The 12950-nt window shown below is 47.2% G+C and overlaps 1 protein-coding gene across 2 annotated transcripts in view; it reads right to left on the bottom strand.

Moving 5' to 3' along the window:
• The window catches only part of D2HGDH (D-2-hydroxyglutarate dehydrogenase), a 34150-nt gene extending 23654 nt beyond the window's left edge, over positions 1-10496 (bottom strand). The window contains exons 1-2 of one of the 2 annotated variants that reach the window (XM_027876168.1): positions 10437-10496; positions 7918-8312 (exon numbers count right to left, since the gene is read on the bottom strand). In XM_027876168.1, coding sequence (XP_027731969.1) covers positions 7918-8305 — 388 coding nt within the window. In that variant the 5' untranslated portion in view covers positions 8306-8312; positions 10437-10496. Of the gene's footprint in view, positions 1-7917; positions 8313-10436 lie in introns of those variants that run through there. The other variant, XM_027876169.1, reaches the window with a different exon arrangement.
• Between the last annotated feature and the right edge of the window lie 2454 nt (positions 10497-12950).

Here is a 12950-nt window from a genome sequence, read left to right as displayed (position 1 = left end):
CTCCAGAAATGGGGAGCGCACTAGCAGAGGCGTGAGCTGTAAAGAGCTCAGTCCAGTACAAGGTACATGTCAGGTGTCAGACCAAAAGGCTTAGGACAGAGGTGTCAAACCCTAACAGAAACATGCCTAAGGATCCCTGTCAGGGCATACTGACTTGAAAAACCACAAAGTTAATATTATCTCTGGTTTACTGTATTTTTACTTATTTTGTTAAATATTTCCCAATTAGATTTTCATGTGGTTTGGGCTGTACTGGGACTGTTGTGGGCTACAAGCCATCTGGGGACATGTGCTTGATACCTCTGCCCTAGGAATACTTGAGAGAGAAAACACTTTCAGGTGGGAGGAATCCAGGAAGACTTCATGGAGGAAGTACCACCTGAGCTGAGCCTTGAAGGAAGAGAAGAATTTTAACAGGTTATCACTGAAGAAGGCCTGTGCTCCAGATATGGGGAATGTCCTGGGTAAAGACAGAGGTGGGAGATGATGGATCTAATGGGGGGGGACCTACTATTTTAACTAGATCGTGAAAAGTGTGAAGGAAAGTATGATGTGATGGAGCTTAGAATAGCAGCCCACCACCACCCTGGAGAAGGCTTGAAATGCGGGACAAAGGCATCTGTAATTTATACTCCACCCAACAGGGAACTCCAGAATGTTCTTGAGCGTGGAACTCAGGCTCTGTGTGCAGACTGACCTGTGTGTCAGGAAAATAATGCCAGCCCACTAATAATCCTCATTCAAGTTTCTTGTGATTTTTTTTAATCAAAATTCACTTTGAGAAGAAAGACTATATGCTTAGGGTCTCTAAACAATCCTGGTAACAATGAAGGGCCTAACTGGAACAAAATGAATTTTTACATAGCAATTAAAAGTCGTGCCAGAAAAGCTCTCAGTGCCAGAACATAGCAAACGTTGTTCTGATGATGGAGGGGAGAGCCCCGCGAAACTCTAAAATTGATCAGTCTCTATCTTGGGCACCATGATGGATTGCAAGAATCAAACTAGACCAAATGCAGAAGAAGCTTCAGACTCCAGAAGGAAAGGCACAAATTAAACCACAAGGTAACGTGGGAATAATAAATGGATGTCTCAACACCAGGGTAAAAGTCAGTGATCTGGAGAAAAGTGGACTAGCTCACAGAGTGTAATGCTTGATGGTTCACAAACTACTTTCCTCACCTCCACCTCCTGAATGTGTGGCTTTCTTCAAGTCTCAGCTCAGATATGTCCTCCCGCAAGGGGCCTTTCCAAGCTCCCCCAGCTGCTAGAACCTTCCCCTCCCATACCACCTTCCATCTACTCTGTGGCACATTTTTATATCCTAATTATGTGTGTGCTGCTTCACTTATTAGGATATAAGTTCCTGGGGGTGAACCCAAGATGACAGAGTGGTAGGACGGAATAGAGTGAGATCCTGTCCACAGACTCTTCCAAACAGAACTAGAAAACGCACCTGACCCTATCTTGATGGTGAAATCCAGAAAAAGTCACAGTGGGTCCTTTGTCCAGCCCAGGTCAGCAAACAAAGGGAGGGAGGGAGAGAGAGAGAGAAAGGGAGTATGATTCATATGTCCCCCTCAGATCCCTATCATCATCAGGGTTCAGGGTTCACAGAAAAAGTTCAATGAGACAAGGTCTGAGAGTGGTTCTTAAGAAATGGACGGAAAGAGAGGGGAAGAGGGATATACTAGTTGGGAGGAGAGGAGGAGCAGGGTTAGTAGAAATTATCTCACATAATCAGGGCACACAGGAAGATATGCATACAAACAAGGAGAAGGCGGGCGGGGGGGGGGGGCAGCTAACCTTGAACCTCGCAGCTGAACCTTGAACTGGTCAAAAGAAGGAAGAAGAGAGAGAGAGAAAAGAGGAGGAGGAGGAGGAAGAGGAGGAGGAAGGAGAGGAAATAAGAGGAGAAGAGAGGAGAGGAAAGAAGAGGAGAAGAGAGAAGAGGAAAGAAGAGGAGAAGAGAGGAGAGGAAGAGAGAGGGAGGGAGAGAGAGAAAGAGAGAGGAGGGGGGGAAGAGCAGCTAACCTTGAACCTCGCAGCTGAACTGGTCAAAAGAAGGAAGGAGAGAGAGAGAGAGAGAAAAGAAGAGGAGGAGGAGGAAGAGGAAGAGGAGGAGGAAGGAGAGGAAGAGAGAGGGAGGGAGAGAGAGAGAGAGGAGAGGGGGAGGGGGAGTGTTGGGTATAGTAATAAATGTCATTCAAGGACAGCTAGATGGTGCAGTGGATAGAATGCCAGGTTGAAGTCAGGAAGACTCATCTTCCTGAATTCAAATCTGCCCCCAGACACTTACTAGCTGGGTGACCCTGTCTGTCTCAGTTCCTCATGTATAAAATGAACTGGAGGGAAAAAATGGCAAACCACTCCAATATCTTTGCCAAGAAAACCCCAAAATGGGGTCACAAAGACTTAGATGTGACTGAAACAAACTGAACAACAACAACGTTACATTTTATTCGACAGAAAAGTAGAAGGGAGAGAAAGGGGGAGGGGGAATTAGAAGGAGAGTAAATGAAAGGAGAGAGTAATCCTAAACAACACAAACTCTAAGGATGTACAAAAACACTTATAGCTCTTTCTGTGGAGGCAAAGAATGGGAATGTGAGGGAGTGCCATAAACTGGGGAATGGCTGAACAAGGTACGTTATATAGACGTGATGGAATCCTATTGTGCTGAACTTTTCCCAACATGATGACCAACCAAGATCCCAGAGAACTAATGAGGAAACATGATTCCACCTCCTGGTGGCCGGGGAAGGACTCAGAGTGCAGAATGAGACAAATATTTTTTAGGACATGGTGACCACAGAAGCCAATGCAGACATCTGTTTGAGTTAACTACACACACTTGTAGTGGGTTTTCTTGTGTTCTCAATTTAAGGGGAGGGTGACAAGGAGCATCTTTGCTGATTAAAACAAATAAAATTGTTTTCAAATTTTTTAAAAATAGAAAAAAAGAGAAAGTGCCTCGAAGACAGGCATTCTTGGCCTGTTCTTTGTATCCCCAGCACTTGGCACAAGGCCTAGTAAATGCATGTCGATTGACTAGCTCTAGAAGCAGGTAAGGAAAGCAGGCTACCTTCCTTGTCTAAATAAGGAGACGGAGGCCCAGAGAGAATGAGTGACATACAGACAAGCCTCCCAGCAGGCCCAGCTCTGGACCCCAAGGCCAGGATTTCTTCTACTACTCCTTTCAAATCTCTTGAACCCTCCAGGCAACCCTGAGTCTCCCCTCCAAGTAGAAGTTCGAGGTCTCTGTAGGTAATGTTTTACAAAGAAACAGACAAGGATAGGAGGATAATCCCAGAGTCTCTGTCACTAAAGAGTGACACGTACTGGAGGAGGGAGGTGGGGGAGTACACACACCTGGGAGCTGGGGAAGAACGGTGAAGGTGATGCACAGGGGGATATGGGGCTTGAACAGAAACCACTCAAGTGCATACTGACAGGTATACTCAATTTCTTTCATACAGTAACTATGACAAAGGGCAAGAATTATAATAATTAACATTTCTATCATGCTTTATGGTCTGCAAAGCACTTTACATATATTATCTTATATTCTCAAGAAACCAAGTCCAGAGGAGTAGATCCAGTACCTTCCAAATTCATTTCTACACACACACACACACACACACACACACACACACACACACACACACAGAGGCATGCCTTGGAAGACAGAATCTAGCTGCTCTATCCCCAGATTTTTCCTTTGCTTCCTTCACAAAGACAAATTTACTGTGGGGGAAGACAAAGGGGACGATTCCAGAAAAGAGAGTGAAGTTATCTTCTATTAAGCACTAGTAGTTGTCTTTTTCAAGCAAAATCTCCAGTCAGTAAGTAAATCATTTTTTGAAATTATTCAACTATAATTTAGATTCAAAACAAATGACTAAAAAGTCTCTAGAAACTTACTTTCTTTTCAATAGAAGCCTTTTTCCCAGAAATATTTTACCTTTAAAAATACCTGCAGTCTCTACTGGTTGCATCCATACACCCACATATCAATTGCCTAAGTGCTCCATAATTGGTAGACGCCTTGCCTAGTTGAGAAATGCCGGCTGCCGTTCTGTTTTCAGCCCTTTCAAATTAGCACACACATACATACATACACACGGGAGGCAGATAGGTGGCGAAGTAGATAGAACGCTAGGCCTAGAGTCAGGAAGACCTGAATTTGAATTTGACCCCAGACACTTCCTAGTTGCGTGACCCTGGGCAAGTCACTTAACCCTGTCTGCTTCAGTTTCCTCATCTGTCAAAAGAGCTGGGGAAGGAAATGGCAAACCTCCCCAGCACCGTTGCCGAGAAAACTCCCAATGGGGTCATGAAGAGTTGGATATGACTGAAAAAAATGACTAAACAGCACAAACACAAGAGCTTCTTCCAGTCCCCACAAAGAAGCCTTCTAAACACCCCATAGAATAATGAGAGCAAACATTTCTATCAGGCTTTAAGAAATTGAAGAAAATGGAGAGATGATTCAATAGAATCCCTTCACTTTACAGATGAGGAAGGGAGCCCAGAAGGGTTGAGTTACTTGCCAAAAGTCGCAGCAACAGTAAGTAGCAATGCTAGGATTCAAACCCGGATCTTTGTACCTTATCCAGCACTATTTTTCCACTTCACCATATAATATTATACTTGCAGTTCACTAAAACCCCCATTTTTTTTTCAAACTGCTCTCTATCCAATTTTCCCTAATGCAGTATATGAGAAGTCCATTTTTTAAATCCAACTGTAAAAGTTTACATTCATGGCAATAAAAGTGCAGCTCATTTTATCTATCCCAATGTTGTAGCCTGTCTCTAGTCCTGGATCCTGTCAGTCATCAAGGGTGCTGGCTATCCTCCCACCCACATCCACCCCTGCTGACATGCATCTCTAAATCTGTCCTGTATGCCATCCACACCTCGATCCAAGTAATCAAAAAACCTGGTAAGTACCACGGGTCCAAGCACAGCCATCAGGGCCTGCCTTCCAAGCTGACATCACTCTCACTCACAACTCCCTTTTGAGGCTGGTCATTTAAGCACTTCTGATCCCACCAAGTTTACCATCAACCAGTGAAGGAATTAGCATAGGCAAAGCAGATAATATGATGGAATACTTAGAGAATCCTACAGAATCAACGAAAAAACTACTTGAAATAATATAACTTTGGCAAAGTTGAGGACATAAAATAAACTCACACAAATCAGTATATTGGTATATTACCAATAATCATTATATATTACCAACAAAGCCCAACAGCAAGAGATACAAACACAAATTCCCTTTAAAGTAACTATAGACAATATCAAATATTTGGGAGTCTACCTGCCAAGACAAACCCAGGAACTATACGAACACAATTACAAAACACTTATCACACAAATAAAGTCAGATCTAAATCATCAGAAAAATATCAGTTGCTCATGGGTAGGCTGAGCTAATATAATAAAAATGACAATTCTACCTAAATTAATTTACTTCTTCAGTGCCATACCAATCAAACTACCAAAAAAAAATATTTTATAGGGCTAGAAAAAATAATAACAAAATTCATCTGGAAAAACAAAAGGTACAGAATACCAAGGGAATTAATGAAAAGAAATGCAAGGGAAGGTGGCCTAGCTATACCAGATCTAAAATTGTATTATAAAGCAGCAATCATCAACTACTTGGTACTGGCTAAGAAATAGAGTGGTAGATCAGCGGAATAGGTTAGGTATACAAGATGCAGTAGTCAATGACTACAGTAATCTACTATTTGATAAACCCAAAGACCCCAGCTTCTGGGATAAGAAATCACTACTTGACAAAAACTGCTGGGAAAACTGGAAGAGTATGGCAGAAATAGGCATAGAACAAAATCTTACACCATATAAGAAACTAAAGTGAAAATGGGCACGTGATTTAGATATAAAGGCTGATACTATAAGCAAACTGGGAAAGCAAGGAATAATTTATCTGTCAGATTTATGGAGAACAGAAGAATTTATGACCAAACAGGATATAGAGAACATTATGAAATGCAAAATGGATAATTTTGATTACATTAAATTGAAAAGTTTTTGCACAAACAAAGCCAATGCAACCAAGATTAAGAGGGAAGCAAAAAACTGGGAAAGAATTTTTACAACCAGTGTCTCTGACAAGGGCTTCATTTCTAAAATTATATATTTTACCAAGTCAACTAAATCAAACTTCATTTTTAGTCAAACTAAAGTCAAACTTTGAATTAAGTCAAATTTGTAAGAATACAAGTCATTCCCCATGTGAACAGCAGGTTTCAGATGAAGAAATTAAAGCTATCTATAGTCATATGACAAAATGCTCTAAATCACTATTGATTAGAGAAATGCACATCAAAGCGACTCTGAGGTACCACATCATACCTATCAGATTGGCTAACGTGACATAACAGGAAAACGGTAAATGTTGGAGATGATGTCGGAAAATTGGAACACCAAAACATTGTTAGTGGAGTTGTGAACTGATCCAACCATTTTGGAGAGCAATTGAGAACTATGCCCAAAGGGCTAAAAAACTGTGTATACCCTTTGACCCAGCAATACTACTTCTAGGGTTATATCCCAAAGAGATCATACAAATAGGAAAAGGACCCACATGTACGAAAATATTTATAGCAGCTCTTTCTGTGGTGGCAAAGAATTGGAAATTGAGGGGATGCCCATCCATTGGGGAATGGCTGAACAAGTTGTGGTACATGAATATATGGAATACTATCGTGCTATGAGAAATGATGAGCAAGCAGACTTCAGAAAAAACCTGGAAAGATTAATATGAACTGATGCTGGGTGAAATGAGCAGAACCAGGAGAACATTGTACACAGTTAACAGCCACGTTGTTTGATGACTAATATTGATAGACTTAGCCCTTCTTAGCAATGCAAGGATCCAGGACATCTCCAAAGGTCTCATGATGGAAAATGGTATCCACATCCAGAGAAAGGGCTATGGAATCTGAATGCAGATCAAAGCAGACTATTTTCTCTCTCTTTTTTTTTTGTTTCTTCTTTCTTGTGATTTTTCCCTTTGGTTCTAATTCTCCTTTCCAACATGACTAATGTGGAAACATGTTTAATATGAATGTATATGTATAGCCTGTATCAGATTGCATGATGTCTTCGGAAGGGGGAGAAAATTCAGAATTCAAAATCTTATAGAAATGAATGTTGGAAACTAAACATTAATTAACTGGTTGATTTTAAAAAAGGAATAAAGTATACTATCAACCAAACAATCAACAAAGACTGATTAGTGCCAGCCCCACCAATTAACACTTTGCCAAAGCATGCTCTGTTTAAAAGTACACGTGCAACAGAATTGTTGTTGTTCAGTCATTTCAGACCTGTCCAACTCTCTGTGATCCCATTTGGGGTTTTCTTGGCAAAGATACTGGAGTGGTTTACCATCTCCTTCTCTAGCTCATGTGACAGATAAGGAAATTGAGGCAGACAGAGTTAAGTAACTTGCCCAGGGTCACACAGCTCCTAAGTGTATGAGGCCGCATTTGAACTCTGCACTATGGAGCCCCTTAGCTGTCCTCACCTGCTTCCTAGCATTCCCATTGCCAACCAAGTGCCTTTTTGCCAGGCTATCAAAACAGAAACAGTAGCAGCTATGTGGAACAGTGGATAGAGCACTGGCCCTGGAGTCAGGAGGACCTGAGCGCAAATTCAGCCTCAGATACATAACACTTACTAGCTGTGTGACTCTGGGCAAGTCATTTAACCCCAATTGCCTCATCAAAAAAAAACAAAAAACCTTTAAAAGGAAACAATTTATCCTGCTTGGCTCCCCTGGGGTGTAAAAGTATAAGTGTACCTTCTGAAGGCTTTTCCCTGGCTGCCAAGCTCATGCAGAAACCACTGGATATTAACAAATGACCATGATACTGACCTCGGACCATTTTGAGCCAGTCTACATTCACAGGCCTTAGCTCGTCAGGATCTGTGCTGACTCGGCCAGGAATAACGCGTTCAAAGAATTCTAAGTCCTCTTCAGACACCTTGGCGAAAGGCAGCCTCCGCACAGGATACCGGTCACAGGTCAGCATCACCTCCTGGGCACCGGCCGCGGTCACGCAGAAATCTCGCTGGTGGAGGGCTTTAACAAACCTGCCATTCCCAAAGCTGCAGGCTCTGGAGGTGCCTTTTTGCTCAACCCCCAAAAGGGGGGGGGGCCCAGTCACTCCCACCAGTGTTCGCTTGTGGCCATTCACACACCATCTCATAAAGACCCCCAGACGCCAAGCAGGATGCCGTGGGAAAAGGCAAGGGACTGCCATGGTTGCTCTGCAATATAAGGGGAGAGAATCAGCTCCTTGTTGAAAAGCCCCTAGTCAGCACACATACCCTTACGAAAAACAAAAACCCACGGTTGAAGCCGCTAAAAGTAGACCTACTAAGTAGTCCATGAAAATTTGTAATCTATCAAGGGGGCTACCTCCCGAGGTGCCTCATTGGACTGGAGAATGGCCTGCCTGCTCAGAAGACTCCACTTGCTCCCTCCTCCTTCCAGCAGTAAACACAAAATTCCCTCTTGCCTTTTAAAGCCCTTCCCAAACTGGCCCCTTCCTATCTTTCCGGCCTTCTTAGACATCATTCCCCTTTACTGCCTGACGATCCGCGACACTTCTTGGCTGCTCTTCACAGAAGACAGTCCCAGCTCTGGACGGTGCCCACAACGCTCTGCCTTTTCAATAAGGGCTCCCCGGGCCCCTGCAATCTTCTCCCTCCTTACCCCGGCCTCCTGGCTTCCAAGCACTCAGTTCAACTCCGTCGTGGAGGAAGTCTTTCCTGCCACCACCCACCCACACCATCTACTCGGTATAGACCTTGCATGTCCATAGTTGTTTGTTTGTTGTTTCCACCTTTCCGGTGAGCTCCTTGGGAGCCCAGACCTTATTTTTGCCTTTCTTTGTACCACAGTGTCTGGAGTACAATATGTACTTAATAAGCGATTGATCGTTGACTGACCTAAAAAAATGGTGAGACTCAAATGAAAGAATGCATGGGCAATGCTTGGGAAACCTTGAAGTGCTACAGAAACATTGGTGGTGGTTGTCATCATCATTATTATTATCTTCATCATCCCATAGTAATTAGGCACTGGGAAGGTGGAATAAAACGCCCCATCATAAATGGCAGAGATCTACAGCAGGAAGCTACCTCAGCCAGATCTAATTCAACCCCACCCCCATCGCCTCATCTCTCAGAGGAGGAAAATGTGACCCAGAGAGATTAAGCCAGTTGTCCAAGGCCACACAGGCAATGTCAGAGGTGGAATTTGTTGGAGGGTTTTCATTAAAAAAAAAAGATTTCAATCCATGAACATTTGCCTTCTCTTCATCCCCTCATTGAGAGAAATAAAGAAAAAATCCCAGTAATAAACATGTATACTAAAGCAAAACAAATTCCTTCATTGGCCATGTCCCCCAAAAGGTCTCATTCTGTACAGTACTTTCTCCTCTCGGTTGGGAGGTTCGGGTTATGGGTTGGTCCTTGTGAAAGTCCTTCCAAGACCCGTCTTTACAATAATGTTATTAATGTACAAACTGTTGTGCTCACTTCACTCTATGTCAGTTCATTCAAGTCTTTCCAGGTTTCTCTGGGAATTTGTTATTATTTATTATAATTCTTTCTTCATTATTCCATTCCTTACAGCACAATAGCATTCCATCACATTCATATACCACGACTTGTTCAGCCATTCCCCAATTAATGGGTACTCACTCAGTTTCCAGTTCTTTGTCACCACAAAAAGAACTGCTATAAATATTTTCTTTTACCTCTTTGGGGCACGGACCTAGCAATGGCATCGCTGGCCCAGACGGTATGCCCAGTACAACAAGTCGGGGGCATAGTTCCAAAACCTCCCAGAACTGTGTCTATCAGTCTGCCCGTTTTCCCGAAGCCCCATCCGACATCTGTCGTTTTCCTTTTTTGTCAACTTTGCCAAATTGAGGAGGTGAGAGTGGTTTTAATTTGCATTTCTCTGATGATCCCTGATGTGGTACTTTTTTTATTTTGCTATTAACAGCTTGGAATTCTTCCTCTGGAAAGTGCCTGTTCCTACCCTTGGACCACACAGCACTTGGGAAACAGAGGTGACATTTGAACCCAGAGCCTAAGGCAGAGGTAGTCCTCCGGCTCAGGGACGCGGCGGGGGGCGGTGGTGGGAGCGGGGGGCGGTGGTGGGAGCGGGGGGGGGGGGGAGATAGAGTAGCCACACAGTTCCCCCCACCCATAAGCAGAGGAGCAGGAAAGGAGCTGGGAGAGGAAACTGAGGCCCACAGAGGAGCAGGGCGCTGCTCGGGCCCCCCAAGGCGCCAGCAGCCCAGACAGTCCGGGTGGCAGGTGCGGGCGAGAGGACCCTCTCTCGCGTGTTGTGCACAGTCCCCCGATCGAGGCCTTTACCTGGGCCCGAGACGCGGGTCCGCCGGCACTCCAGGGTCCCGGACGCTGGGGTACGCTGGAGCCTCCGCGGGGGGCGGGCCGGGGCCTGCGCACTTCTCACTCTTCACTCCGCCCGCCCCGGCCCCGCCCCGGGCCCGCCCCCGGCCCCGGCCCCGGCCCCGCCCCCGGCCCCGCCCCGCCCGGTCAGAGTGGATTCTGGCCCTGCCCCCTCACCTGGCCTCCCTCCAAGCTCTGTCCACGCCCCGCCCCGCCCCGCCCCGCCCGCCCGGGTCCTGGGTCCGCGACGGAAGACCCCGGATTGCTGCGTCTTTGCTTTGTGCCTTTGGGGGCGTCCCTAGATAGGGGAGTGGGGTTCCCCTCCTTAGGCTGTCTGCTTCAGGAGGGCAGAGGCAGCTTCCCCGGGGTCGCGCTCGCCCCCGGGTCTGGCCCCCAGAGGGCACTTAAGCCGTGCTTGTGGACCGAGTAACTGACTACTAGAGGGCAGCCAGCACCCGGCCCACTTAGCTATCCTCGCCACCCCCACCTCGGCTCTCTCAGCTCCTCCCCTTGGGCCACGCCCCCAACCACCCCTGGCCCCCTCCCCCAGGCCCAGCCTGAACCCCAAGAGCCTTCCTATCCCGGGAGCGCATAGCAAGCAAGGAGGTCTGCTCCCTTAGCTCAGCCCCTCCCCTCACAAAGTCGCCCACCCAATCTCGCCTCCCATCGCCCAGCCACGCCCCCTCAGACCAGCCCCCTAGATCGCCCCTCCCCTATTAAATCCCAGCCTAGCACCCCTAGGTGCTTGCCCAATCCGCCGTCCAGCCCCAACCCCACCCCCTATTCCGGCCCCCTACCTCCTCCCTCTTCAGCTCCCACAGTTTCGGCCCCGCCCCCCAGATGCTCGTCTTCCTCCACCCCCAGTGGCGCCGCGGCTTTCTTGATGGTAGAGGGGGTCACCAGAACACGCTCACTGATGTTGACCCTCAGGGAGCGGGCGGGCCGCCCGGTGGAGAAGCCCACCTGGCACCCACATGCCCAGCTGGATGCAGGAGGAGGGGCACCGCAGGTTTGGAGGTAGCCCTTTGCGCTGGGCAGCGATTGGTCTGCCTGGTACAAGCCCCTCCCCGCTTCATCCTCCACTCAGCTGCCAATGCTCAGGTACTACCAGGTCACCGGACAAACTCGGGCCTGCGGAGTCCCGTCACCTCCACGATCGTCTGGCGTGCATCGCCCACTCCCACCCGTGCCTTTCGAGCCTTCGTGCGCCTTACTTCGCTTCCCTTCCGCGTATTCCACTCCAGGCCCCCTACGCTCCATTTCCAGCCTCCAGGCATTTCCCCTGGCTGTGCACCACACCAGGAATGCTCTCCCTCGCCTCAGCCCCCAGGCTCCGCAGTGATGGCACGTGGTACCAGAAGCCTTTGGCGCTCCAGTCTTCCCCACTAGAATGGGAATTCCAGGAGGGCTTGGCTTGCTTCTGGCTCTCCTCGTGTCCCCAGCACTTCGCCTAGGGCCTGGCAGAAAAGTGCACCCACGGCCCAGGTTTCTTGACTAGACATAGAGGCTCTGTGACATGGGTAAGTCACAGAGCTAGCTGACATCATCTCCCTTCCAGCTCCAAGTCTAGGGTAAGTCCAGTAATGCTGGGCCCAGTGGAGTTACAAAAACAAATTCAAACAGCAGAAATGGCTTGTTCTGATCACGCCTATGGCTTTTGTGGGCATTTTGTAAAAACAGGTCCTTCCAAAACCTCAACATCCTCCACTCTCGGGAAATCAGAGAGCGGGTCTGAGCCGGTGAGGCTGGACCTCCAACCTACATTCTCTGCGCTCTAACTAATCTGCCTAGAAGCAGGAGCTACCTCAAATACTGCCAAGCACAGCGCCCGCCAAAAGCTTCCAGGCAGGCTAGGCTCAGCGAGGGGCCACGGTCCTGGGATACTGTGACCTCCTTCACTTGTATGGGGCTTTCCCAACTCCTTGCCTTTCCTTACAGCTGAGGCTATAAGGTCGGTCGGTTTGAATGGCAATAGCAGAGGTGCCAAACGCTGCCCATGGTCCCCATCACTCCCCCCATCCCTGTCCGGGTGGGGCCAGATCCAGACTAAAATGAAGCCAGGAAACGTGTAACAAAACACACAAGGTGTAATGGACTATAGCTCGTGTTCATGTGTGGTTTCTAAGTCACCGTGTGTGGCCCACAGGGATCCTTATGTACGGCTGGAGGCCTCGGTCTCCGCTTCCGAGTTGACACCACTGGGCACCACCATCTTCCATTCCTAGAGGCAAGGAAGGCTGACGAAGAGGACCCTGTCTTCCATACAGACGCTATGGAGATAGCGAACAAGCCAGGCCTGGAGCCCAGGGGGCTTGTGCCACGAGTTCAGACGAAGCCTTTGACCCAGGACTCCCTAAGAACAAGCCAAGGGTGGGCTCTAGACAGCCCGAGCACCTGGGGAGAGGTAAGACAAAGGCCTGTGTGGAAGGTAGTGCCCCAAGGTGCAAAGGTTACCTCGCACACAGCTTTGAAACTTGA

This window comes from Vombatus ursinus, unplaced genomic scaffold (assembly GCF_900497805.2).
Source record: "Vombatus ursinus unplaced genomic scaffold, bare-nosed wombat genome assembly UNPS02014810.1, whole genome shotgun sequence".
Taxonomy (NCBI): Eukaryota; Metazoa; Chordata; class Mammalia; order Diprotodontia; family Vombatidae; genus Vombatus; species Vombatus ursinus.
The sequence above is the reverse complement of the archived record's forward strand: the minus strand, read 5'-3'. Positions and strand labels throughout refer to the sequence as shown.